General features: G+C 41.0%; 1 protein-coding gene across 4 annotated transcripts in view; it reads right to left on the reverse strand.

Annotated features, from left to right (window-relative positions):
- Positions 1-1,518: 1,518 nt before the first annotated feature.
- LOC131709119 (zinc finger protein OZF-like) overlaps positions 1,519-27,955 on the reverse strand; it is a 27,575-nt gene continuing 1,138 nt past the window's right edge. The window contains exons 2-4 of one of the 4 annotated variants that reach the window (XM_059011060.1): positions 25,918-26,428; positions 23,005-23,892; positions 1,519-5,934 (exon numbers count right to left, since the gene is read on the reverse strand). In XM_059011060.1, coding sequence (XP_058867043.1) covers positions 4,856-5,934; positions 23,005-23,892; positions 25,918-26,398 — 2,448 coding nt within the window. In that variant the 5' untranslated portion in view covers positions 26,399-26,428 and the 3' untranslated portion in view covers positions 1,519-4,855. Of the gene's footprint in view, positions 5,995-10,030; positions 10,542-15,856; positions 16,048-23,004; positions 23,893-25,917; positions 26,429-27,955 lie in introns of those variants that run through there. The other 3 variants (XM_059011058.1, XM_059011057.1, XM_059011059.1) reach the window with 3 other exon arrangements.

The raw sequence follows: 27,955 nt of genomic DNA on the forward strand, positions 1-27,955 counted from the left end.
ACTGTCATTACACCAGTGTGATGTCATTACACCAGCGTGCTTTCATTACACCAGCGCGCACTGGCATTACACCAGCGTGCTGTCATTACACCAGCGTGCTGTCATTACACCAGCGTGCTGTCATTACACCAGCGCACTGTCATTACACCAGCATGCTGTCATTACACCAGCGTGCACTGTCATTACACCAGTGTGCTGTCATTACACCAGCGTGCTGTCATTACACCAGCGTGCACTGTCATTACACCAGCGTGCAGTCATTACACCAGCGTGCACTGTCATTACACCAGCGTGCTGTCATTACACCAGCGTGCTGTCATTACACCAGCGCGCTGTCATTACACCAGCGTGCTGTCATTACACCAGCACGCACTGTCATTACACCAGCGTGCTGTCATTACACCAGCGTGCTGTCATTACACCAGCGTGCTGTCATTACACCAGCGTGCACTGTCATTACACCAGCGTGCTGTCATTACACCAGCGTGCTGTCATTACACCAGTGTGCTGTCATTACACCAGCGTGCACTGTCATTACACCAGCGTGCACTGTCATTACACCAGCGTGCTGTCATTACACCAGCGTGCTGTCATTACACCAGCGTGCTGTCATTACACCAGCGTGCACTGTCATTACACCAGCGTGCTGTCATTACACCAGCGTGCTGGCATTACACCAGCGCGCACTGGCATTATACCAGCGTGCACTGTCATTACACCAGCGTGCTGTCATTACACCAGCGTGCTGGCATTACACCAGCGTGCTGTCATTACACCAGCGTGCACTGTCATTACACCAGCGTGCTGTCATTACACCAGCGTGCTGTCATTACACCAGTGTGCTGTCATTACACCAGCGTGCACTGTCATTACACCAGCGTGCTGTCATTACACCAGCGTGCTGTCATTACACCAGCGTGCTGTCATTACACCGGCGTGCTGTCATTACACCAGCGTGCACTGTCATTACACCAGCGTGCTGTCATTACACCAGCGTGCTGGCATTACACCAGCGCGCACTGGCATTACACCAGCGTGCACTGTCATTACACCAGCGTGCTGTCATTACACCAGCGTGCTGGCATTACACCAGCGCACACTGTCATTACGTTTTATTTAGTGTTCGCTTTATTTTGTGTTTTGGCCACCGTGCCATATTATTTTGCAAAGTGTTTTGTTTGTTTGTTTAAATCTTTAATTGGCAATAAACTCGCCCAACAGCGCTTCATACCTCCCAGTACTGTGTGTCTCTTCCTGGTCTGACGTCACCCACAAGCCATCTTGCTCACGCTAGCCTACAGTATAACTATCAGGAATAGATGAGGAGTAATTGACCAATGCAATCCAATAATATCCATGTTAAGTTGTTGAAGGGCACTGGTCTCTTAAAACCCATAAGTTAAAGAGCAGATATAGGCCTTTTTGTATTTTTTATTTATTTATTTGCATGTGATAGGTTTATAAAATATGTTGAATTCCACCATTCTATTCATACTGAGGTTTGATAAACCGCTACACATGACTGTATATTGATGGACATTACATAAGCAAATGAGATGTCCTTTTTTTGGAATGCCATATTCCTTCTCAAAAATGTATTTTAATATTAACCTTTAATAATCTATTTCAGTGTGATGCAGTTTCTTCATTGTAATAAATAAATAAGCTTTAAAAAAAAAAAAATTGATTTCTGTTTCTTCTTAAAACAAAATTTGGGGAGAGTATGACCTAGAAACTGGGCTGTCATGTGTAAGAACAGAACATCCCATAAACTCGGCTGAATTCGGAACAGCAGAAAAGGCCAGAATTTGGGACGTTATCTGAAAAGCAAAGCGGTCCAGAATTTGGCATATAGCCTCAGAACAGGGGCAGTGTATATATAAAACTGTGATTACATTAGAGATAAACTAATGTATCCTGTAACAAAACTGAAATAGTGCAGTATATAGATTTGCAATTAAAATAAATCATGCAAATGATAAGAAGTAGTAAGGTATAGTCAGTAAAACATTTTTTTTTTAACTCAATTTCATTGCAGAATGTTCTTTGGTTGTTTATTTGAGATGGTGATTGTTTTTTAAAACACTTTATTAACTGTATGACTGGGGGGAGCAAATCTAAATGTAATGATGCTTGTTATATATTGTTATATAGTTTCCTTATTGCACCCTAAACCAGTTCCTAACTGCGGACGCGCATGTACACCAGATATACACATACTGTCAATTCTCATGAAAATGAATTTCAAGGGACCAGCAAAAACGTGTTATCAGTAATTCTGATTATCAGCAGTCTCAAATGCATATGGTCAGTTTGTATTGAAGTTACAGTGAGACTGAAATCAAATTTCAATTACAGTCAGCTACAGTGAAAAGTATTATAAATGTAATTACAGTTGTAAGTGAGCTTTTAAAAAGTATACATGGCAAATGAACTGCAGTTGAAATGTGCATGTCCCAGCTGCTGTGCTCATTCCTCAGGGTGTGTCTCATAGTGATTCCAGATTCAGGCACATTCTGATCACAGGCATTTTTAAAGCACAGAAGCAAGGCGTCCTCAGCATCAGGTATTGAGCAAATCAGAAACGCTGACGACTTGCATGCAGTTTGCTGTTCACAGGCCTGTATTATTGTATCCCGTTATTTCAGAACGGTTTTCAAAGTGCTTGTGGGAATGTTGAAATCTGCAGCAGCATCTTTCTTTTTCTTGTACGGTGCTGCATTATCCATCGCTTTCAGCACCTCCACTTGTCTTCAAGGAGCGCACGTATTTGTGTGAGCAGCATGGCAACTCGAAATGCATCATGGGAACCGAAGTCCCCAAACGACACTAAAATACAGAACAGAGATGCTAATGTGGATGCAAGTGAATACATTTCCCACAATCCTTTACACTCAGCTGTTTGAACTAGGATGTTTTATTTTATTCACATTTCTTCCCTGGGAAGGCTCCAAAATAATTTGCATCTGTGTTAATTTAACTTGTATTATAAGAAATTATTTACAATAAGCAACACTGAATGCAGATCTAGTAGTAAGCGTGGCATTGACTCCTCATAATGTGGATGTTGCAGAATGTTTGTGTGTGAAAGCATGAGTTGCATCGGTATGTATTTATGTGTACGAATGGTAAATAAATCCCTTGCAAAATCTATACCCCGCCCCCATCTATACCCTATTAAATACTAATAGGATATTACAAAATCGTAATTCATGCTTTAGCAAGCTGTTGTTTAATTATACATCCTTCAGTTAGAATCCACGACCCTTAAACTGAACACTGTTACATGTGTTATTATCCATCCTGTATTCGTTCCAGCACCTGTTACACAATTAACCAGATCACTTCAAATATTTACACGTCTCATAATGTCAGATTGTTCCATCAGATATTACACTGACCCGTTTCTCTTGTCCAGCGACTTACAGCCACAGCCTGTTATACTTATGCATAGTTCACACACCCTAGTCTCTGTAAGTCGCTTTGGATAAAGGCGTCTGCTAAATAAACAAATAATACTAATAATTCTGTCAATCTCTGCACTCTTTAGTTGAGCTGGGATACTCAATCTTTGTCTTGTAGTCGATGCAGGTGAGAATGAAGTTGTTGTTTGTGGTTCAATGTTCCAGCGTCAGAGGCTGATTTCCTGTAGGATTTGCTTGTATTCCTGGTCACACAACCCAGACTCGCTCAGTGGATTGGAAAACTCTTGCTGTAAATTTGACCAGTGGCAGCAGGCTGAATCAGTTAATTCATTATTGGTTCAACATTTGTTGACTTTTCCTTTCTTCGATTGCAACCCAGTTGGTCGAGTTTCTCTTTATGGCCTTTTGATTTATTTAAGTTTCTTATAATGTTGATCAAACTATGGGGTGTCCCTGTTGAATATTGTGAAGAGCTCTTGTAAGGCTGTTACCCGTAGCTCTCTCTTCTTACTGAAAACCTAACCCTAGCACAAAGGATTATTCATCTTCAACCTCTCACCTTGGAGTCCAGGTGCAACCCGATCTTGTTTATTCAGGGCCTCCAAAGCTCAGGAATTCAGGAGAGGCGTTCTCCCCCAATACATATTGGTGTTACTATGGTGATCAGGCCATTTCACCTCAAGTCGCCATGGCTACCGGGGCCTATTCCTGGTAAGCTCTACAATGTTACACATTTCTCCACTCCCTTGTACATCTGCAGGTGCCACACAATCATACCACAGAGGAGCCCTTTAACTACTCTTAAGGTCCAACACTGCAAAAGAGCAAGAAAGAGTTGGTATAAAACCTGTCTGAGTTTCTGTGCCTATGACCCGTGCACATGCGTGCTACACTTGTATTACATGGTGCAGTTTACAAAAGCAGGGTAAAATAAAAGCATGGGCAATGCACATTGCAAAATATTCAATCATTGATTTGATTCATTTGTTCTAGAAACGTGACAAAATGTACAAGACAAACCCTCCAGGCGGTTGTCCAGTAAGGACGGTGCAGTCTTGTCTCTGGGATGCTACATACCGGGGTCGGGATACTCGTTCCCATCAATGTATTTATTTTCAAGTCTATGCAGTTTAAATGCTAAACCCTGAAACTCATTCCCCACACTGAGTTATCAATTTCTCCTGACTCGTCCATCAGATGAGGTGCAGAATAGTTTCCTTTCTGCATATTCCTGCTCCCAGGCACTGACTGCATTGACAGCCTGAGTTAAACTGACAGCAGAGAAGCCTCTTGTGACGTGTCCGCGTCTCCGCCCACTTTCTGACACAATCAGAGTGCAAGAGAGCTGAAATGCATTTTGAACATTTAAAAATCAAGCTCTTAGAGCGATACACAAAACAGTAAATTACACAGGGACTCATAATGAAAGGTTAAGGTTTCGTTCTGAATGAACATGGGCTTCGTCTCTGGTGTGATTTCAGAGCTCCTGCCTGACGGAAGTGCTTGCCACAGTCAGAGCACCAATACGGTTTCTCTCCTGTATGAGTTCGTTGGTGTACTCGAAGGTCATTTTTAGTACGGAAACTCTTCCCACAGTCAGAGCAGTGATACGGTTTCTCTCCTGTGTGAATTCGTTGGTGTGTATGAAGATTGGTTTTAAAACGGAAACTCTTTCCACAGTCAGAGCAGCAATATGGTTTCTCTCCTGTATGAATTCGCTGGTGTGCTTTCAGGGATACTGTGTGACTGAAACTCTTCCCACAGTCAGAGCAGAGATATGGTTTCTCTCCAGTGTGAATTCGCTGGTGTGTTTTCATGTATCCTGACTGACTGAAACTCTTCCCACAGTCAGAGCAGCAATACGGTTTCTCTCCTGTATGAATTCGCTGGTGTGTTTTCAGGGATTCTGTGTGGCTGAAACTCTTCCCACAGTCAGAGCAGATATATGGTTTCTCTCTAGTGTGAATTCGCAGGTGTTTATTCAAGGCTCTTGGCTGACTGAAACTCTTCCCACAGTGAGAGCAGCAATACGGTTTCTCTCCTGTGTGAATTCTCTGGTGTGTTGTCAGATGATCTGACTGAATGAAACTCTTCCCACAGTCAGAGCAGCAATACGGTTTCTCTCCTGTGTGAATTCGCTGGTGTGTTTTCAGATGAACTGACTGAATGAAACTCTTCCCACAGTCAGAGCAGCAATACGGTTTCTCTCCTGTGTGAATTCGCTGATGTTTTGTCAGGGTTCCTCTTTCTCTGAAACTCTTCCCACAGTCAGAGCAGCGATACAGTTTCTCTCCTGTATGAATTCGCTGGTGTGTTTTCAGTTTTCCTGAAACTCTGAAACTCTTCCCACAGTCAGAGCAGCAATACGGTTTCTCTCCTGTGTGAATTCGCTGATGTTTTGTCAGGGTTCCTCTTTCTCTGAAACTCTTCCCACAGTCAGAGCAGCTATACAGTTTCTCTCCTGTATGAATTCGCTGGTGTGTTTTCAGGTTTCCTAACTGGGTGAAACCTTTCCCACAGTCAGGATATTCTCCACCGCCCGCCCTCGCTTTAGCTGCTGGACTGGAACCTGGAAAATATGAACAGGAAAGAAAGTAAGAGGGACTGCTTGTAGGCTTAGGACATGTGGCTAGGTGGTGAAGTGGATTAAAGTATGTGCATTTTATCTGTGGGGTTTGCTCTGGGTCACACCAGTTTAAAAATGCAAAGTTAAACTTAAAGCCTTTATGTGTGAAAGCAAAGTCAGTAAAGACTGATTTTGGTGAAACCGATCCCTGGGATCAAAATCTGAGTTTGAAGTTCTCCTGTAATGTTTCAGATCTATTGCCCCTGACAAACCCAGATTACAATTATATCAGCATTAGATTACAATTATATCTCTCTCATCATGGTATTTTATGACCTCCTTTTCTTTCCCTACTCCTCCCCCTCCTCTGATCTCTCTATCTCTGTTCCTCTGGAATCTACCACACTCTCTCCCTCTTCCTCCGCTAAGAACCTCGGAGTCACCCTGGACCCCTGCCTCTCTTATTCCCAGCACATCTCCACTCTGGCACGCACTTGCCGATTCTTCCTGAGCAACATCCGAAGAATCCGACCCTTCCTCACCAACTGTGCCATCTAGCTCCTGGTCCAGGCCTTGGTACTCTCCTGCCTAGACTACTGCAACTCCCTCCTGGCTGGCCTCCCTGCGTCCGCCACCCGTCCGCTCCAGCTCATCCAGAACTCCGCTGCCCGCCTGGTGTTCTCTCTGCCTCGCTTCTCCCATGCTACTCCACTCCTCCGCTCACTCCACTGGCTCCCGATCACCGCTCGCATCCAGTTCAAGACTCTTGTACTAGCCTACAGATGCCTTGAGCAGACTGCACCCAGCTACCTCCAGACCCTCATCTCTCCCTACACCCCCACTCAACCTCTCCGCTCCGCCTGCACTAGAAGACTGGCTCTACCTCCTCTACGCTCCCCTGCCTCCAGAGCCCGCTCCTTCTCCACCCTCGCCCCGCAGTGGTGGAATCTCTTTCCTACAGATGCCAGGACTGCCCAGTCCCTGACCACATTCCGGCGCCTCCTCAAGACACACCTCTTCAGAAAGAACCTGTAGAACTCCTGTTTTTCCCCTGGGACACATATCATCCTTCCTTAAATGCGCATTACTTGCTCTTATCTGCCCCCTATTTTACTGCAATCTGCCAAGTGTTTAATCTGTAGTATTTTGTATTTAATTATATCCTGATGTAACTATCACTGACACTGTTATCTGCTGTATTATTGAATTGTATTTTGTCACACTTGTACTTGCTTAAACCAACGTCATTGTATTCATCATTGTATTTGTCTTGCTCTTAATTGTATTATTACTTGCACTGTGATTCTTGAAATGTAATTGTTGACGACTGTAAGTCGCCCTGGATAAGGGCGTCTGCTAAGAAATAAATAATAATAATAATAATAATAATAATGAGTTTTTACAAATCTTGGGGTCTGTACAGATGCATACACTGAACTGCAGTGTAATCCGCATCAGCTGTCAATGATGTGCTTGGAGACTGGAACGGCTCCCTCCCTCTCTCTGTTTGGAATCATCTTGTTTATTGTTGTACAGATATACATCACGGTGCATTAGAAATGTGCAGCCCCATGCCATAGCATTACATTACACATGCAGGGTTTATGTGTTTTGTTAATTCAATTCTCTCTATTTATAATTCCTGATGTAACTTAAAAAAAAGGATGATGAGTAGGTAGATTCAAGAAACTGCACAGAGTCCTTTTCTTCAGTCAGTTGTTAGGTTTATTGAAATATGCAGGGAGCCTGGTCCCAGGTACAGGACACAGAATACTCGTTCTTACAATTGTTGCATGACATTAAATACCCTTCTGCATAGGTGTCTGTCTCTCTCCTCCTCTTTCTCTGACACTTAACCAATAGAAAAGGTACAACTCATTATCATTATGTGTGTGTGTGTGTGTGTGTGTGTGTGTGATCTAGTGTGAAGATCTCTGAACTCAGTGCTTTCTTCAGACCCTGGTGTCACAAAGGTCCATACATCTGGTTTTTGTCATCTTCCTTGTTCCTATCTCTCCGATTTGCCTAAGACACTTTGATCCCAGTTTCATTATCTCTTTTTGGCTCTTCGGTCCCCCTTGAAAACTAGCTTTATGACCCCGTCATAAACCAGCTGTATTTTCTAAGCAAAAACCTGTTAACTAGTTTTATAACCCAGTGGACTCCCGAAGGGCAAGCTTCTTTCATGTCAGGGTTGGAGATCAAAGGACTTGTTTGTACAGCCGTGTGCTGCTGGCCAGCCATTTGCTTTGACACAAAATAATCTTTTTCAGTTGTTACAACTTCAGAGTAACTTCTCTACCATATTGCAGCTTTCATCTATCACAGCAGTGCTTGCATTTTTGGAACTAACAGTTTTTTCTATCCAATGTTAAATCACTTTTCAGAAAAATAACATGAATACAGCCGTCATTCCTCATGCGTAGCAAACTGCTATTCAATACTTGTTCCATGTTTTCCAACAATTCCTATAACTGAATCCCAACACAGTGGGTTACAGGACTCCAGTATACAGACAGAAACACAAGCAGTTTATTTTATACAGTTACACAGACTGTAAATGTATCAGGAACCTACACTACAGACAAAAGCTTAGCATCACCTAGACATTTTAGGATTGAGACCATTAAAAGAAATAATAATAATAATAAAAAAATATATATATAAATAATAATAATAAATAAAAAATAAAAAAAACACAACACTATATAATGTGACATAACATGAAATACTGGCAGACTTTTGCAATATAATGATGCTGTAATTTCATTTGATTACATGATGCTAAATAAAAGGTCTAAACAGGGGTGGGAGCAGAGCAAAGTAGCCAAGACTGAAAATGTATGGTGCTGTGAAGGCGAGTACTTTTAGTAGTTTATATTTTAACAGTAGTTGCACGTAGTCTATACAGTACAAATACAAAGCAAACATGCGTACACAACCTACAGAAACACACACTGTGCACAACAACTGCACAAAGTGTTTCATGTTACAAAAAGTGCAAACAGAAACACAACAGCTGTATTGCTGGTTTCTCAGCTTCTTGTAATAACTTGTTACTTCTAAGCTGCCGTGCAGAAGGCTGCCTGTCAAGGAAATACCAAAAAAAAAAAAAAAAAAAAGCTTATTACTGCGTTGAGAATACCTCGTTTAAATATGGATGCTTGTTTTCACTGCATTGCCTCATGTACAGCTAACCATAGATATTCTATTTATTTCTATTCTTTTAAATAGAATATCTTTGAACTAACCTTGAAAGATTTTACGGTACGACAAAGGTCAAACGGCATTCAAACATTGAAACTCAAGACACTACTGAAACCATCTTTAAAAACGTAGCAATGTTCTGTAAAAGTTTTGGCTACAAAACGGAAGCAGACAAAACTAGATTTTTTTAAAAACAATTTTGAGCGACAAATTCAGCGACATTTTCAAGTTTTGTAAACCTTTTAAAATGATGTTGACATACTCTTGAAAAGAAACGTGCAATTTCCATATTTTGATGCCTTAAAATCAATAAATCGTACACACGGGAGGCAACCCTTACATTTCTAATACTATGTAGAAATAATTATGAAGTTTTAAAACCAGATACCTTCAAATTATTAGTAAATTGTAACATCATGTATGCCACTAACTCAAAAGAGCCAACAGTGAGAGACCCTGAATGCAGCAAGATGCACCTGAATCCTCATGCAGGTACAGTACGAGCACGTGAAGGTCTTTCTATGGGAATGGGTTAAACAGGCTTGTGATAATAACAGGTGAAGAGTTTGCTGAAGCATTACTGTGTTTATTACACTGTGTATGTACAGTAACACAGTTGTTTAGTGTTCAGATAGTTTTGTCATTTTACCTTTAGGTCAGTATTCAATGTTTTACAGTAACTCTCTAATCCGGCACCACTTTCCAGTCCCAAGCGATGCCGGATTGGACAGGTTTTAAAGTAATCTAACTAATATGCTCCCTCTCTTTCAACCACACTGTGGATTTCACGCAATCTAGAATGACAATGTCACAGCTACTGGGAGTCACTCACCTGCTAGACTGCATTCTGAATGGGAGCGCCCGTCTTCCTTTCCACCTCCTTGCGTGCTGTTGGGAGAGCCTTCCTCTCCAGCGCCTTGCTCTCTCACGCAGATTCTCTCCAGCACCACGCTACACTCCCGCAGGCGTACAGGCTCCTGCTCAAGGATGTTTGGTTTGAAGTCCTCGGATTCTTCCTTCACTGGTTCCATGTCCTCAAACTCTACTTCAGGGGGCTCCTGTTTAATATGGACAGTTTCCAGAACCTCTTCTTGTTTCACAGGAAGGGATTCTTCCATCTGGGGGATCTCCAATTCATTGTGCTCAGCTTTAATGTCAGAGACCTCTGGCTGACTGCTGTCACATTGTATCTCACAGAGCTCCTGTTTAATGGGGAGGGAAGCCAGCCCAGAGAACTCCACTCTAATGGGGACAAGTTCAAGTTCAGGGAACTCCTCTTTAATCTGGACAGATTCCATCTTCACACTGTCCATGGCAGCAGACCGGATTCTGTTTAGTAGCTGCTGAAAAAATAATCATGTATCAATTTAAATAGTGTAATGAACGGCATTCAAGGGACAAATGCAATCTGGCATTATAGCAGGAGTGGCTTTACTATTGAAGGAACACAGAATTTCTTTTAATAAATTTATAATATCATAGGATTTTATCTGTTGAAAAAGTTTAACCATTTGCGGCCATGTTGGACCAGGTCTGACATTACAATTTTCCCTTTACGGTCTGATGTAACTTAAAAAAGGATGGTGAGTAAGTAGATTCAAGAAACTGCACAGAGTCCTTTTCATCAATCAGTTGTTAGGTTTATTGAAATATGCAGGGAGTCTGGTCCCAGATACAGGACAAACAGAATACTCGTTCTTACAATTGTTGCATGACATTAAATACCCTTCTGCATAGGTGTCTGTCTCTCTCCTCCTCTTTCTCTGACACTTAACCAATAGAAAAGGTACAACTCATTATCCTGTTACCATATATTTCATGTGCGAGTGTGTGTGTGTGTGAGTGTGTGTGTGTGATCTAGTGTGAAGACCTCTGAACTCAGTGCATTCTTCACACCCCTGGTGCCACAAAGGTCCATACATCTGGTTTTTGTCATCTTCTTGAGACCTTTTCTCTTTTGATCTATTTGAAGTCTTAGAGCCTGGCTCCTTCAGTCCCCTTGAAAACTAGCTTTATGACCCCGTCATAAACCAGCTGTATTTTCTAAGCAAAAACCTGTTAACTAGTTTTATACCCCAGTGGACTCCCCGAACGGCAAGCTTCTTTCATGTCAGGGCTGGAGATCAAAGGACTTGTTTGTACAGCCGTGTGCTGCTGGCCAGCCATTTGCTTTGACACAAAAGAATCTTTTTCAGTTGTTACAACTTCAGAGTAACTTCTCTACCATATTGCAGCTTTCATCTATCACAGCAGTGCTTGCATTTTTGGAACTAACAGTTTTTTCTATCCAATGTTAAATCACTTTTCAGAAAAATAACATGAATACAGCCGTCATTCCTCATGCGTAGCAAACTGCTATTCAATACTTGTTCCATGTTTTCCAACACGGTCCGACATCATCAAAAAGATGTCAAGCGCAGGTCTCTAGTCATTTTTTCTCAGGAAAAAGGAGAGAAAAGCTTTCAATGGCTGAGTGAGACCGATAGCAGCCGAAAAAAAAAAAATAAGGAGGCAGATCTGTACAGATAGTCAGATAGATAGTCCCTTCAACACAGACATAACACGGACATAAACAAACAAGATACCTGCTTCCTCATCCAGCGCTCAAAGAATATCACAGACATTTGCCAAGCTTGACGTTACAGTAATAAAATAATGCCAAATGCATACTGAGTTTCTACTGAAGCTACAGTAACACTGAAATCAAATTTCATTGACAGTACAATGAAAAGTATTATAAATGTAGTAGTACTGTGCATTTTATTGACAATACGGTTGTAAGAGAGCCTGCAGCAGGGCAGCAGGAGAGAGCCCTGCACACTATTAGCGGGGGCAGGGCACAGCCCTGCTTGTATAGAGGCTTTGTATTATTAATAGAATGTATAAATATGACTGTATTATTAATAGAATGTATAAATATGACTATTATTAATAGAATGTATAAATATGACTTATTAATAGAATGTATAAATATGACTGTATTATTAATAGAATGTATAAATATGACTGTATTATTAATAGAATGTATAAATATGACGGCGCAGCCTTGTGTTTTGTTTTGTATTTTTAAAAGATCTGATGTTTTGTTATTGTTTAAAAACCTTGTGCAGAAACAGTGAAGGAAACTGCCCAGACTGACCCAGGGTCTGTTTTGTTTATTTTAGTGTTCGTGACTTTGTTTTGTTTTAACTGTTTGATTTCACTCTGTGAGCAAGTGTTTTTGTTAAAATGTTTCTTTTTGTATTTATTTTTGTGTTTGTGAAGAAACACGACAATGTCAATTTAGTACATTGTCAATACAAACTGAACCGTGTCACGCTCAACACGGTCTGTCTCAAGAAGTCAATACAAACTGAACCGTGTCACGCTCAACACGGTCTGTCTCAAGAAGTCAATACAAACTGAACCGTGTCACGCTCAACACGGTCTGTCTCAAGAAGTCAATACAAACTGAACCGTGTCACGCTCAACACTGTCTGTCTCAAGAAGTCAATACAAACTGAACCGTGTCACGCTCAACACGGTCTGTCTCAAGAAGTCAATACAAACTGAACCGTGTCACGCTCAACACTGTCTGTCTCAAGAAGTCAATACAAACTGAACCGTGTCACGCTCAACACGGTCTGTCTCAAGAAGTCAATACAAACTGAACCGTGTCACGCTCAACACGGTCTGTCTCAAGAAGTCGGCAGCACTCAGCAAATCTAGATTTGCACTGTGGAAGAAAATCTCTCACCGGCATGGTTTGCAATTTTCATTATTCTTGATTTTTTTTTCTAACCGTAAAAAGTCTGAAATTAAAAAGATGTTATCCCAGAGGCGACTGGCTACTCTTGTAATGACGCTGCATGACTGTAAAATGACCAGCCCCTACGTAGAAAAATACGTAGTTCATTTACATTTGTTTAGAACATGTAGTTTAGGGCAGCAGTGTGGAGTAGTCGGGCAGCAGTGTGGAGTAGTGGTTAGGGCTCTGGACTCTTGACCGGAGGGTTGTGGGTTCAATCCCCAGTGGGGACACTGCTGCTGTACCCTTGAGCAAGGTACTTTACCTAGATTGCTCCAGTAAAAACCCAACTGTAAAATGGGTAATTGTGATATCTTGTAACAATTGTAAGTCGCCCTGGATAAGGGCGTCTGCTAAGAAATAAATAATAATAATAATAATAATAATAATAGTTTATGTATTGATCAAAATCAACGTGTGTACTCAGGGGCATGTGAAATAAACACCGCAATTGGGGAGACACATTAAACAAACAAAACAAAAAAACATATATATATATATCTATATATATACACACACAATGTGTGTGGTGTGTGTTGATATGGTTATATAAATAAATAGCATTACACTCGCCATTTCAATGAAACTCCATACGCTGTGGAGCTTTTTATCACTGACACATCTTTCTGCAGTTGCAGCTGTAACAGGTAGCGCGGCCCAAAGCACCTGCAGGTGGAATACATCAGGATACAGGAGTCCAGGTCATGTTCTTTACAGAGCTTCATGAGTTCTGACAAAGACATTGCATTGTCCGATTCCCGAGCGTTAAAACAGGCTCAATGTGGTGTACGAATAAATCACACTGCATTTCAGGAACTCTGCATTGAAGCTCTCGATTCAGCTTCACAAGTGCTTTCCCTTTAGTATATTAACAGTTTTCAGTTTAGCATAAAATAGCATCATTTTTAAAATGTGCGGTTTATCCACTAATTGTACTACTACAGCTGGACTCAAACATTAAAGGGACACACGCACCAGTCCTTAACTACACTTTATGATGAAATACGTTTAGTGTGTGAGTGTCAGTGACAGAAAGGGCAGAAATCAATATTTTGGAGATGATTATTGGAGGGGCCAGTGCCTCTGCATGTACTAAATATTTGAAGATGCACTAAATAGTGTGTTTCTGACCTGGATGGCCTTCCACACGTATGTGTGTGTGCGTGTACGCATGTGTGTGTATGCGAGTACTAAAAGCATATTGAACACCCGACAATGCCTTAATATTTTGTGTACAGATTAGTTTTGTTACTAAGGAATTTTACCGACTGTATTAAGTTATTTTTTAATTCTGTGAAGACCTTTTTACAATAAAGACCTTAAAATGTGCCCACATTATAGTTTAATGTAAGCTCAAGTTAAGTGTGTGCGTGGTGTCTCCATATCAAAGGCTGGACTCGCTGCGAGTGGTTCATTCAGACACAGCTTAAACTGTGCAAAATAACAATTGTCATATAAATATAAGGTCGCTTCAGCATTGATTTTATCACATCCCTGTGTTATTACAGAATGTCTAATTAATACTAATTAAAAAGCCCATTAATACTCACTATATACTGTAAAAAGCCTATCGTGCTGAAAAGTCTGTATAACAGGATATGTTATGTTAAAAAAGTCCCAGGTCGTGTTATTTTGCGGTACATGTTAAAACATGGTACACCATGTACTGCGCGTGCCCGGGCTGTGCAAATAATTTTAGCTCAGAAAAAAAGTTAACGCCCATCTGAACAAATACAAAGTACTGTTCGACTTTTAAAGTTAATTTTAATATATATATATATATATATATATATATATATATATATATATATATATATTAGAGATAATATATATATATATATATATATATATATATATATATATATATATATATATATATAACCAATTCAGCAAATATGTGACTAACTGATGAGCAACAAATTGTGTTATCTAACATTGTAAACATGTACAATTTTGTGGGTGAACCACAGTTTGTCTTATTCCTAGTGATTTGTGCAGCAGTCAATCACAACACTGACAGCGTACCATTTTTTGACGTCACACGGATCAAGTTTTGGTACCAGTACCACATTCTGATGATGTACCACGTTCTGCACCTACACCGGCTTTCATCCACTTCCTGTAGCGCGACACTCTAAATACCTTTTCTCAAAATAACAAAAACAACCGCGTCTGTATCATTTAGTTTAAAACAACCGCGTCTATATCATTTAGTTTAAAACAACCGCGTCTGTATCATTTAGTTTAAAACAACCGCGTCTATATAATTTAGTTTAAAACAACCGCGTCTATATCATTTAGTTTAAAACAACCGCGTCTATATAATTTAGTTTAAAACAACCGCGTCTATATCATTTAGTTTAAAACAACCGCGTCTATATCATTTAGTTTAAAACAACCGCGTCTGTATCATTTAGTTTAAAACAACCGCGTCTGTATCACTTAGTTTAAGACATCTGCAGTTAATAAATAAATCAAATTAATATATATATATAGAGTAATCAAGAACATTATGTTTTATAAAGTCATTAACACAGACAGACGTGCTTATCTCTCAGCGCGCAATGCGTTTTCATGTAGTTTATATTCAATATGAATCTACAATCACGTGTAGTTTCGTACAGTATCTGTTCAGTTCAGTCGGGATTTATCCCAGACACTAGGAGAGCATCGAGAGGTTGCGCGCATCCGAGTTCAGCAGGTTAAACCACATCAACACCGCGCTGACATTACTAGCTACCCATGACGAGAACATCACATACCTGCGCTGCACAGAAACACTGACCGGCTGAAAAACCCGCGGCTAACAGCAAAACACCACTGCGTCGAGAACAACCAAACACCAATTAAAAACAACAACATGGAACTCACTTTCTTTTTTTTATCGTCCACGCCTTGTCAACTGGTGCGCAACAAAATGTTAAATAAATTAAAAACAACTCTGCGGAGCTCAATCTTTTTTCTTTTAAATTTCTGGCGTTTGTTTGTTGTTGTTCTCTTTGAAAAGACGCGGAGGTATGACGCAGCCCCGGTTTTGGGGATGGAACTGCTTAACAGTCTCGCGTTTTGATTGGTTCTTGTCTGTCGGAGGAATATGACGTCACCACATTGTGATGAGAGAGAGAGAGCATGCTGGGCTGAATCAGGCCAATACCCACTATTGATTAATATCCAAAAAAGAGCAATTAAATTTTGGCTCCATCTAAATAATAGTAACATAAACTCTTACCACCATAAAGCCCTGCTGAGCAGAGCCCAGAGAAGAGTCCCCTCAGCCAGCTGGTCCTGAAGCTCACTGCACTAACACACACTAACACCAACCAGCTTCAGGACAGCTCCACTCTAACACATACAATCAGAGTCAACCAAATTATAGCACAAAACAAACAAGAATATCTTATTCATTGGGACACACACTAAAACACAAAGCAAACTGGAATGCTATCGGACCCTAAAAAGACACTACACCCCGGCTGAATACCTGAGCAGGGTGAAAAACAGTAAACAGAGACAGACCTTAACAAAGTACAGGCTCAGCGAGCACAGCCTGGCCATCGAGAAGGGCCGACACAGGCAGACATGGCTGCCCAAAGAGGACAGGCTGTGTGATCACTGTCAGCTCAATCAGGTCGAGATAGAGATACACTTTTTACTGCAGTGCACAAAATATAAGAATATAAGGGAAGCATTCATCCCAAAAATACAAAATCTCTGCATAGACTTCTCAGACTTGCCAGATCCAGAAAAACTCCCCATCCTCCTCGGAGAGCAGACAAGCTGTATAGAAGTGGCAGCCCAGGACACAAGCGCCTGCCACAGCCTGAGGGATAGGGAGTGACACTGAGGCTCCTCACACAGCCTGAGGGACAGGGAGTGACACTGAGGCTCCTCACACAGCCTGAGGGACAGGGAGTGACACTGAGGCTCCTCACACAGCCTAAGGGACAGGGAGTGACACTGAGGCTCCTCACACAGCCTGAGGGACAGGGAGGGACACCGAGGCTCCTCACACAGCCTGAGGGACAGGGAGGGACACTGAGGCTCCTCACACAGGGAGGAAAAGAGAAATAAATAAATAAATAAATACATGTTATAGAATACATATATAAATGTATATCATTATTGTTATTATTATTGTTGTTGTGATGTGTTTGAAGTACTGTGTTGTTTTTGTTTTATTTTTAAAAGTTTAAAAGTTTTAAATGTTCATTGTAAAGATGAAATTGCTTTGGCAAATCAGTCATGCCAATAAAGCACTTGAAATTGAGAACTGAGAGAGAGAGAGAGAGAGAGAGAGAGAGAGAGAGAGAGAGAGAGAGAGAAGCCATTAGGTGACACGATTTGATTGGCTCTTGTAATGCTTTATTCCATATTTCCCAATTACCCCTTGTTCTCTATTCATTGCTTTCATTCCCCTTAACTTGAAAGCTGCGTGTTTTTGATAAAGAACATGGTATTCCAAAAAAAGGACATCTTATTTGCTTATGTAATGTCCATTTGTTTATTTAGCAGACACCTTTATCCAGGGCGACTTACAGAGTCTAGGGTGTGTGAACTATGCATCAGCTGCAGAGTCACTTACAACTACGTCTCACCCGAAAGACGGAGCACAAGGAGGTTAAGTGACTTGCTCATGGTCACACAATGAGTCAGTGGCTGAGGTGGGATTTGAACCGGGGACCGCCTGGTTACAAGCCTGTTTCTTTAACCACTGGACCACACAGCCTCCTCAAAAGCTACACACACACACACACACACACACTTACTTGTTGGTAGCCCTCCACACAAAACGAAGAATGCACAATTTTCTCTGAAATAACTATAAACTGACAAAATTATTGGCATCCACCATTGTTTATTCCATATTTAATAGAAATCAGACTTTGCATGTGATTTTTTATTCAACATAATATTGTAAATAAGAAAATAAATGAAAATGGCATGGACAAAAATGATGGGACCGCTAACCTAATATTTTGTTGCACAACCTTTAAAGGCAATCACTGCAATTAAACGTTTTCTGTAGCTCTCAATGAGACTTCTGCACTGTTAACAGGTAGTTTGACATGTGTGATACTAATTAAAAAAACTAATTAGTTTGAAATATCACTATAAGCCAATTATTTATTATCTTTTCTAAGGGGTACCAACAAATGTGTCCAGGCCATTTTAGAATATCTTTGTAGAATAAGCAATAATTCATCTCTTTTCACAGCTTCTTTGCTTTATTCTATGACATACCAAAGGCATGCAAGTATACATGATAAAATAGCTTTTAATTTCATCACTTTTCAGGAGGAATGAAGCATTATTTCAATGAGCTGTAAGGGTATCAACAAATTTGAGCATGTCTGTATATATATATATATATGTGTGTGCTTCAGTTGTTCAGATATTTGTGACATACTCAATAAAAAAAAGAATTACATCTTACTGTTTGTTTATCCTTTTGTTATTCAGTGTTTTGAATACAACTGTCAGAAAGACTGCTGCGGGGCTTCTAGGCATGAGTATATCTCCGGTCCTTCTAGTGTTAACTAATCACAGTCGTCTATAAGTCATGTTTGTTTCGTATGAATCACTATCAGATATTGGTTGAAACTCGTGTGGAGAAACAGGAGATGACGTTCCACGTGAATCAAGCAAGGGAGTTGACTGTGGCGTCCGTCTCATTGACACATCTTGCTGGGCTGATACTGGGGACACTGACTGAGGATGATCATACTAACCATACTCATTTGTTCTTTGATTTGGAGAAACCAATGTCACGTTGGGTCATTGGAGATGTGGACCTTGGGATGGCCATCCTGTGTGTGGTGTTTGTTGTATAAGCATTTGAAACTATTGTGCTTCATGGTCCCTAGACCTTTGATTTTCTTCCCTAATCAATTGTATCATGTCTCTGGTTGGGTTGTTCTCTATTGCAGTCCGTAGTAACCCAACAGCCTGAGATAGCTGATCATTCCTCTTTCTCTTTGAAGTTTTGAGTGGTACAGACTGTTTAGGGCTTGCTGACTGGCCTGTTTCTCCACCGCTTGTGCTGGAATCTATAGCATAAGTGACCTCATCAGTGTCACTTTGTGGATGGTTAGCAGTGGGTGTTTAAAAGAACTGGACTATTATTTCAGGGCCAACCCGAGGATTACAAATAAAACAATACACGCCGCTGTATCGCTTCTCATTGTTTATTGTTTACTGCTGTTTGCCATCAGGCCTTTGGGTTTAAAAATAAAACGCCATTGCACCTGGATTTATCATTGTCTCTCTGATTACTGATCACCTGCACCTGCACACGGCTAACCACTCTGACACAGGGACGTAGCGAGGTGATCTGTTCCTTTTGTTATGGTTAATGCGAACCCAGAAGGAGAGCAGCAGTGTGGAGTAGTGGTTAGGGCTCTTGTAACAATTGTAAGTCGCCCTGGATAAGGGCGGCTGCTAAGAAATAAATAATAATAATTTCTTGGTTTTCAAGGGGAGCCGTGTTCTAAATCAGGAGTGTTTTCTTTGTTTGTCGTATCTAATTGTATCTTGTTTCTTGTTATTAGACGGCTATCACGATCCGGAGCTGTCGCTACAGGCTAGCACTAAACACGGACAACACTGCACTTGTTCATGATAAATTGCATTTGCACCACGAGCACTACAGCACTCACTTTACCCTTGTGACCATGTATGTGCTCACTGTGTGTGTTTAAATACCGTGGTTACTGTTTCGGGACTGAACCCCTGGATTTAACTGGGCAAGACACATCATTGTGTACTGCCAGTTCTCATTATTCTTTACTGTTGTCATCAGACTTTGGATTATAAATAAACCATCATTTCACCAGTACTTTGTTGTCTGTCCTTGTTTTAAGCACTCCATCATCTCTACACCTGCACACTGCAAACCACTTTGCCACACAGCTTTAGATAAGATTCAAAGCTTGGGCTGACACATGTGAATAAATACAAAGTCTTGCACATAGGGTGCAAAAACAGCATGAATAGTAATGAAATAGAGGAGGCTATGCATGAAAAGGACTTGGGGGTCGTAGTGGATGAATCTCTTAAGAAGCTATAAAAAAGGCAAATAGAATGTTAGGTTATATATTCAAGACAGTTGAATTCAAATCAAGAGAAGTTATATTAATTATACAATGCACTGGTACGACCACACCTAGGATAGTGTGTCCAGTTCTGGTCCCCTTATCATAAGAAAGACATTGAGGCATTGGAGAGAGTACAGAGAGCAACACGATTAATTCCAGGACTGAAGGGCATGTCATATGAAGAGAGACTGAAAGAGCTGAATCTGTAGAGCCCAGGAAGAAGGAGAGCCAGAGGGGACTTAAGAGGGATTTAAAATTGTCAAGGGGTTTACCAAAGTAACTGCTGAGAATTATTTTTCACACAGGAGTTTTTTGTGTTAACGGAGCAGAGGTGGGCAGAATGGTCTTTTCTTGTTCTAGAATTTCTTATGTTATTTAAAAAAAAGAATAGAAAGAAAAGAAAGAAATCAAATGAAGAGAAAAAAAATCAGATGAAATATACAAATAATGAATAATAGTTTTTTGGGGGACAGTAGAAAAAAGAAATTAGATCTAATATAAATTTATTAAAGTAAGAAATATGACTACAGGGATTACAAAAATAAGATACAGTATTTGAAAAATATGTAAAATATCAATTGTATGCTCAAACTCACTAGCTTAACAGTTCCTCTCCAACCAACTCAACCAGACACAAGTCTGAGATACAAGGTTTCACTCACAGTAGCTATATACAAAAAACACACAGTTCCTAATGTTTATTTTTACCCTATGATCACTGAGTTTACAACACTTTTTTAAAGTTGGAACTACAGTAGCTCTCACACGCTCGGTGCATTACAATGGTGTCACACGATGATACAGTAGCTCCCACACGCTCGGTGCATTACAATGGTGTCACACGATGATACAGTAGCTCCCACACACTCTGTACATTACAATGGTGTCACACGATGATACAGTAGCTCCCACACACTCTGTGCATTACAATGGTGTCACACGATGATACAGTAGCTCCCACACGCTCGGTGCATTACAATGGTGTCACACGATGATACAGTAGCTCTCACACGCTCGGTGCATTACAATGGTGTCACACGATGATACAGTAGCTCCCACACACTCTGTACATTACAATGGTGTCACACGATGATACAGTAGCTCCCACACACTCTGTGCATTACAATGGTGTCACACGATGATACAGTAGCTCCCACACGCTCGGTGCATTACAATGGTGTCACACGATGATACAGTAGCTCCCACACGCTCTGTACATTACAATGGTGTCACACGATGATACAGTAGCTCCCACACGCTCTGTACATTACAATGGTGTCACACGATGATACAGTAGCTCCCACACGCTCTGTACATTACAATGGTGTCACACGATGATACAGTAGCTCCCACACGCTCGGTGCATTACAATGGTGTCACACGATGATACAGTAGCTCCCACACACTCTGTACATTACAATGGTGTCACACGATGATACAGTAGCTCCCACACGCTCTGTACATTACAATGGTGTCACACGATGATACAGTAGCTCCCACACGCTCGGTGCATTACAATGGTGTCACACGATGATACAGTAGCTCCCACACGCTCTGTACATTACAATGGTGTCACACGATGATACAGTAGCTCCCACACGCTCTGTACATTACAATGGTGTCACACGATGATACAGTAGCTCCCACACACTCTGTACATTACAATGGTGTCACATGATGATACAGTAGCTCCCACACTCTGTGCATTACAATGGTGTCACACGATGATACAGTAGCTCCCACACGCTCTGTACATTACAATGGTGTCACACGATGATACAGTAGCTCCCACACGCTCGGTGCATTACAATGGTGTCACACGATGATACAGTAGCTCCCACACACTCTGTACATTACAATGGTTCACACGATGATACAGTAGCTCCCACACACTCTGTACATTACAATGGTGTCACACGATGATACAGTAGCTCCCACACGCTCGGTGCATTACAATGGTGTCACACGATGATACAGTAGCTCCCACACGCTCTGTACATTACAATGGTGTCACACGATGATACAGTAGCTCCCACACGCTCGGTGCATTACAATGGTGTCACACGATGACAGTCAGGAGCAGGAAGTATCTTTCTCTCTGTCACATGAACAAAACAAGACATAGACAAATAGTTGTATGTTACTTCAAAGCTGATTTCATGAAGCACAGCTCGATAAAACAGCTACTAATCAAAAGGTAAACTTTTTTTATTATCAATCCTCATTGAAAAGAAAACAAAAGTTACACACAGATTGTTTTAAATTCATTCTGGATGTTTCCAGTACAAGCCAAAGATGGCCACTGCTTGCATTCAAACAGGCTGTAAATTACATTTAGCAACTGCGTCACATCAAATATATTTTATCTGTGTAATATAATGACATTAATATGTTGTGTAATAACTCCTCAAAGAACCACCCCGAGTGAAAAAAGAGCAATCCAGATTTATATATCTGTTTTAAACATTTTTAACCATGTTTTCAATCATGACGTGCAGGGTACGTCTGTATCGCAAAAGAGGTTAATGTTAAAATATAATGTAATTGATTTGCAGAGTCAGTGTGATACCTGGAAAAAAAATGTGCTGAGCCGATAAAGAACCTTGTAGAGCTGTGGTTGTGCCGTAGTTCAAAGAAACACTGCAGTTAAAATGGAAGGCTTTTTTAATGCCTGCCCATTACCATCAAAGATTGTACAGTATTTATCGACATTACTCAGGACTTCAAGGTAATGTTGCATTTTACCCCCTGAAAATACATTTTATACTCTGTGTTAAAATTAGAGGGTAAGTTACTCCCAGACCCAAAACCTTATCTGGAGCGCTGATGTAAGGTAATGTTTCTTTCTGAATGAACATGGTCCTTATGGTTTGTCTCCGGTGTGAATTCACTGGTGTGTTTGAAGATGTCCTAACTTGTTGAAACTGTTTCCACAGTCAGAGCACTGGTACAATTTCTCTCCTGTGTGAGTTTGCCGGTGTGATTTCAGGTGTCCTAACAGACTGAAACTCTTCCCACAGTCAGAGCAGCAATACGGTTTCTCTCCTGTATGAATTCGCTGGTGTCTTTTCAGTTGTTCTGAAACTCTGAAACTCTTCCCACAGTCAGAGCAGAAATACGGTTTCTCTCCTGTGTGAATTCGCTCATGTTTTGTCAGGGTTCCTCTTTCTCTGAAACTCTCTCCACAGTCAGAGCAGTGATACGGTTTCTCTCCTGTGTGAATTCGCTCATGATATCTTAGGGCTGCTAACTGACTGAAACCCTTCCCACAGTCAGAGCAGCAATACGGTTTCTCTCCTGTATGAATTCGCTGGTGTGCTTTCAGATGTTCTGAAACTCTGAAACTCTTCCCACAGTCAGAGCAGCTATACGGTTTCTCTCCTGTATGAATTCGCTGGTGTATTTTCAGGTGTCCTGATTGACTGAAACTCTTCCCACAGTCAGAGCAGCAATACGGTTTCTCTCCTGTGTGAATTTGCTGGTGTGATTTCAGGTGTCCTAACAGACTGAAACTCTTCCCACAGTCAGAGCAGCAATACGGTTTCTCTCCTGTGTGAATTTGCTGGTGTGCTTTCAGGGCTCCTGATTGACTGAAACTCTTCCCACAGTCAGAGCAGCAATACGGTTTCTCTCCTGTGTGAATTCGCTCGTGATTTCTCAGGGTTCCTCTTTCCCTGAAACTCTTCCCACAGTCAGAGCAGCAATACGGTTTCTCTCCTGTGTGAATTCGCTGGTGTGTTTTCAGGTGTCCTAACTGGGTGAAACCTTTCCCACAGTCAGGATATTTTCCACTGCCTGCTGCTGGACTGGAACCTGGAAAATATTAACAGGAAAGAAAGTAAGATGGGCTGCTTGTAAGCTTCGGGCATGTGGCTGGGTGGAGGAGTGGATTAAAGCAGGGGTTCCCAATTCCCCAGTTCCCAATTCTTTGGTAGCGGATTCGACATATTGTAATGTTATGAATACTGAACACACTTTTTACATCTGCCAGCAGAGCGATCACATGACCTCAACACCGCCCTATTGCCAGAGCTCTCGCTCTACATCCCGCCTACAGGAAGGCAATCTGTTAGCTCTGATTTGTGAATTTCTGCTTTGATTGACAGTCCGCCGATACTCCCTTGCTACACTTTATTTTTCTATAATTACAGCTGCTGCCGACGCCTGCTTATCGTTATTAATACAAAAAAACACATAGAATGTCATTGCACCCGCGGCCTAAAGGTGGTGCTGTTCGTCGCCCTGGATAAGGGCGTCTGCTAAGAAATAAATAATAATAATAAATAATAATAATAATAACCCCTGGATTAAAGTGTGTGCATTTTATCTGTGGGGTTTGCTCTGGGTTACACCAGTTTAAAAATGCAAAGTTAAACATAAAGCCTTTCTGTGTGAAAGCAAAGTCAGTAAAGACTGATGCTGGTGAAACCGAGCCCTGGGATCAAAATCTGACTGTGAAGTTCTCCTGTAATGTTTCAGGTCTATTTCCCCTGACAAACCCTACAATATATCTTTCTCCTCAGCATTAGATTACAATGATATCTCTCTCATCATGGAGTTTTTTCTAATCTTGGGGTCTGTACAGATGCATACACTGAACTGCAGTGTAATCCTCATCAGCTGTCAATGATGTGCTTGGAGACTGGAACGGCTCCCTCCCTCTCTCTGTTTGGAATCATTTTGTTTATTGTTGTACAGATATACATCACGGTGCATTAGAAATGTGCAGCCCCATGCCATAGCATTACATTACACATGCAGGGTTTATGTGTTTTGTTAATTCAATTCTCTCTATTTATCATTCCTATAATTGAATCCCAACACAGTGGGTTACAGGACTCCAGTATACAGACAGAAACACAAGCAGTTTATTTTATACAGTTACACAGACATCAGCAATCTACAGTACAGCCAAAAGTTTAGAAACACCTAGAATTTTAGGATTGAGACAAAAATAAATAAATACACACTATATAATGTGACATTTCGAAATCTAACAGGAAATACTGTGATACTATTCTGGCTTCTGGTAGAATTTTGCAATATGTCGTTTCTTTGTTTACATGATGCTAAATAAAAGGTCTAAATGATGTTTATATATTTTTTATTATGCCTCAATCCTACAATTGTAGGAGATGCAAAGCTTTTGTGCATAGCTGTAGATCCCTGTCTAATCCAGCCCCTCTACAAACCAGCATTCTAATTCGGTATGATTTTGGGGTCCCGATCAAATCCCTATTGAAATGAATGGTGTGATCCCCTCTACAATCCAGAACCTGGCTATTCTGGAATCTGTCCCTTCTGCCTGATGTTGTGTATACACTACCATGTCCAGCCACCGCCATTCTGAAATGTGCAGTTGTTGAACAGCAAATACATGTCTAATCGTCCACACAGCGAGCGAACTCTTGAAAGAAAAGCTGAACAAAACACCAACTCAAAAGAGCTAACAGTGAGAGACCCTGAATGCAGCAGAAAGCACCTGAATCCTCATGCAGGTACAGTACGAGCACGTAAAGGTCTTTCTATGGGAATGGGTTAAACAGGCTTGTGATAATAACAGGTGAAGAGTTTGCTGAAGCATTACTGTGTTTATTACACTGTGTATGTACAGTAATACAGCTATTTAATGTTCAAATAGTTTAGTCATTTTACCGTTAGGTCAGTATTCAATGTTTTACAGTAACTCTCTAATCCGGCACCACTTTCCAGTCCCAAGCGATGCCAGATTGGACAGGTTTTAAAGTAATCCAACCAATATGCTCCCTCCCTCTCAACCACACTGTGGATTTCACGCAATCTAGAATGACAATGTCACAGCTACTGGGAGTCACTCACCTGCTAGACTGCATTCTGAATGGGAGCGCCCGTCTTCCTTTCCACCTCCTTGCGTGCTGTTAGGAGAGCCTTCCTCTCCAGTGCCTTGCTCTCTCACGCAGATTCTCTCCAGCACCACACTACACTCCCGCAGGCGTACAGACTCCCGCTCAGGGATGTTTGGTTTGAAGTCCTCAGATTCTTCCTTCCCTGGTTCCATGTGCTCAAACTCTACTTCAGGGGGCTCCTGTTTAATATGGACAGTTTCCAGCACTTCTTCTTGTTTCACAGGAAGGGGTTCTTCTGTCTGGGGGATCTCCAATTCATTGTGCTCAGCTTTAATGTCAGAGACCTCTGGCTGACTGCTCTCACATTGCATCTCACAGAGCTCCTGTTTAATGGGGAGGGATGCCAGCCCAGAGAACTCCACTCTAATGGGGACAAGTTCAATTTCAGGGAACTCCTCTTTAATCTGGACAGATTCCATCTCCACTCTGTCCATGGCAGCACACGGGATTCTGTTTAGTAGCTGCTGAACAAATAATTATGTATCAATTTAAATGTGTTATGAAGGGCATTCAAGGGACAGACACAATCTGGCATTATAGCAGGAGTGGCTTTACTATTGAAGGAACACAGAATTTCTTGTAATAAATTTATAATATCATACGATTTTATCTGTTGAAAAAGTTGAACCCTTTGCGGCCCTATGTCGGACCAGGTCCGGCATTACAATTTTTCCTTTCCGGTCAGACATCATCAAAGAGATGTCAAGCACAGGTCTCAAGTACACACACGTCCATAACTACACTTTATGAGGAAATACGTTTAGTGTGTGAGTGTCAGTGACAGAAAGGGCAGAAATCAATATTTTGGAGATGATTATTGGAGGGGCCAGTGCCCCTGCATGTACTAAATATTTGAAGATGCATTAAATAGTGTGTTTCTGACCCGGATGGCCTTCCACACGTGTGTGTGTGTGCGTGTGTGTGCGCATGTGTGTGTATGCGAGTACTAAAAGCACATCGAACACCCGATGCCTTAATATTTTGTGTACAGATTAGTTTTGTTACTAAGGAATTTTACCGACTGTATTAAGTTATTTTTTAATTCTGTGAAGACCTTTTTACAATAAAGACCTTAAAATGTGCCCACATTATAGTTTAATGTAAGCTCAAGTTAAGTGTGTGCGGAGTGTCTCCATATCAAAGGCTGGACTCGCTGCGAGTGGTTCATTCAGACACAGCTTAAACTGTGCAAAATAACAAATGTTATATAAATATAAGGTTGCTTCAGCATTGATTTTATCACATCCCTGTGTTACTACAAAATGTCTAATTAATACTAATTAAAAAGCCCATTAATATTCGCTATATACTGTAAAAAGCCTATCGTGCTGAAAAGCCTGTATAACAGTAAATGTTATGTTAAAAAAGTCCCAGGTCGTGTTATTTTGCGGTACATGTTAAAACGTGGTACACCATGTACTGCGCTTGCCCGGGCTGTGCAAATAATTTCAGCTCAGAAAACAAGGTACCGTCCATCTGAACAAATACAAAGTACTGTTTGACCTTCAAAGTTCATTTTAATATCATTTATTTCTTCCAATTCAGCAAATATGTGACTAACTAATGAGCAACACACTGTGTTATCTAACATTGTAAACATATACCATTCTGTGTTTGAACTACAGTTTGTCTTATTCCTAGTGATTTGTGCAGCAGTCAATCACAACACTGACAGCATACCATTTTTTGACGGTACACATTTTGGTACCAGTACCACATTCTGATGATGTACCACGTTCTGCACCTACACCGGCTTTCAGCCACTTCCTGTAGCGCGATACACTCTAAATACCTTTTCTCAAAATAACGAAAACAACCGCGTCTGTATCATTTAGTTTAAAACAACCGCGTCTGTATCATTTAGTTTAAAACAACCGCGTCTATATCATTTAGTTTAAAACAACCGCGTCTGTATCATTTAGTTTAAAACAACCGCGTCTGTATCATTTAGTTTAAAACAACCGCGTCTGTATCATTTAGTTTAAAACAAC

This window comes from Acipenser ruthenus, chromosome 41, assembly GCF_902713425.1.
Source record: "Acipenser ruthenus chromosome 41, fAciRut3.2 maternal haplotype, whole genome shotgun sequence".
Classification (NCBI taxonomy): Eukaryota; Metazoa; Chordata; class Actinopteri; order Acipenseriformes; family Acipenseridae; genus Acipenser; species Acipenser ruthenus.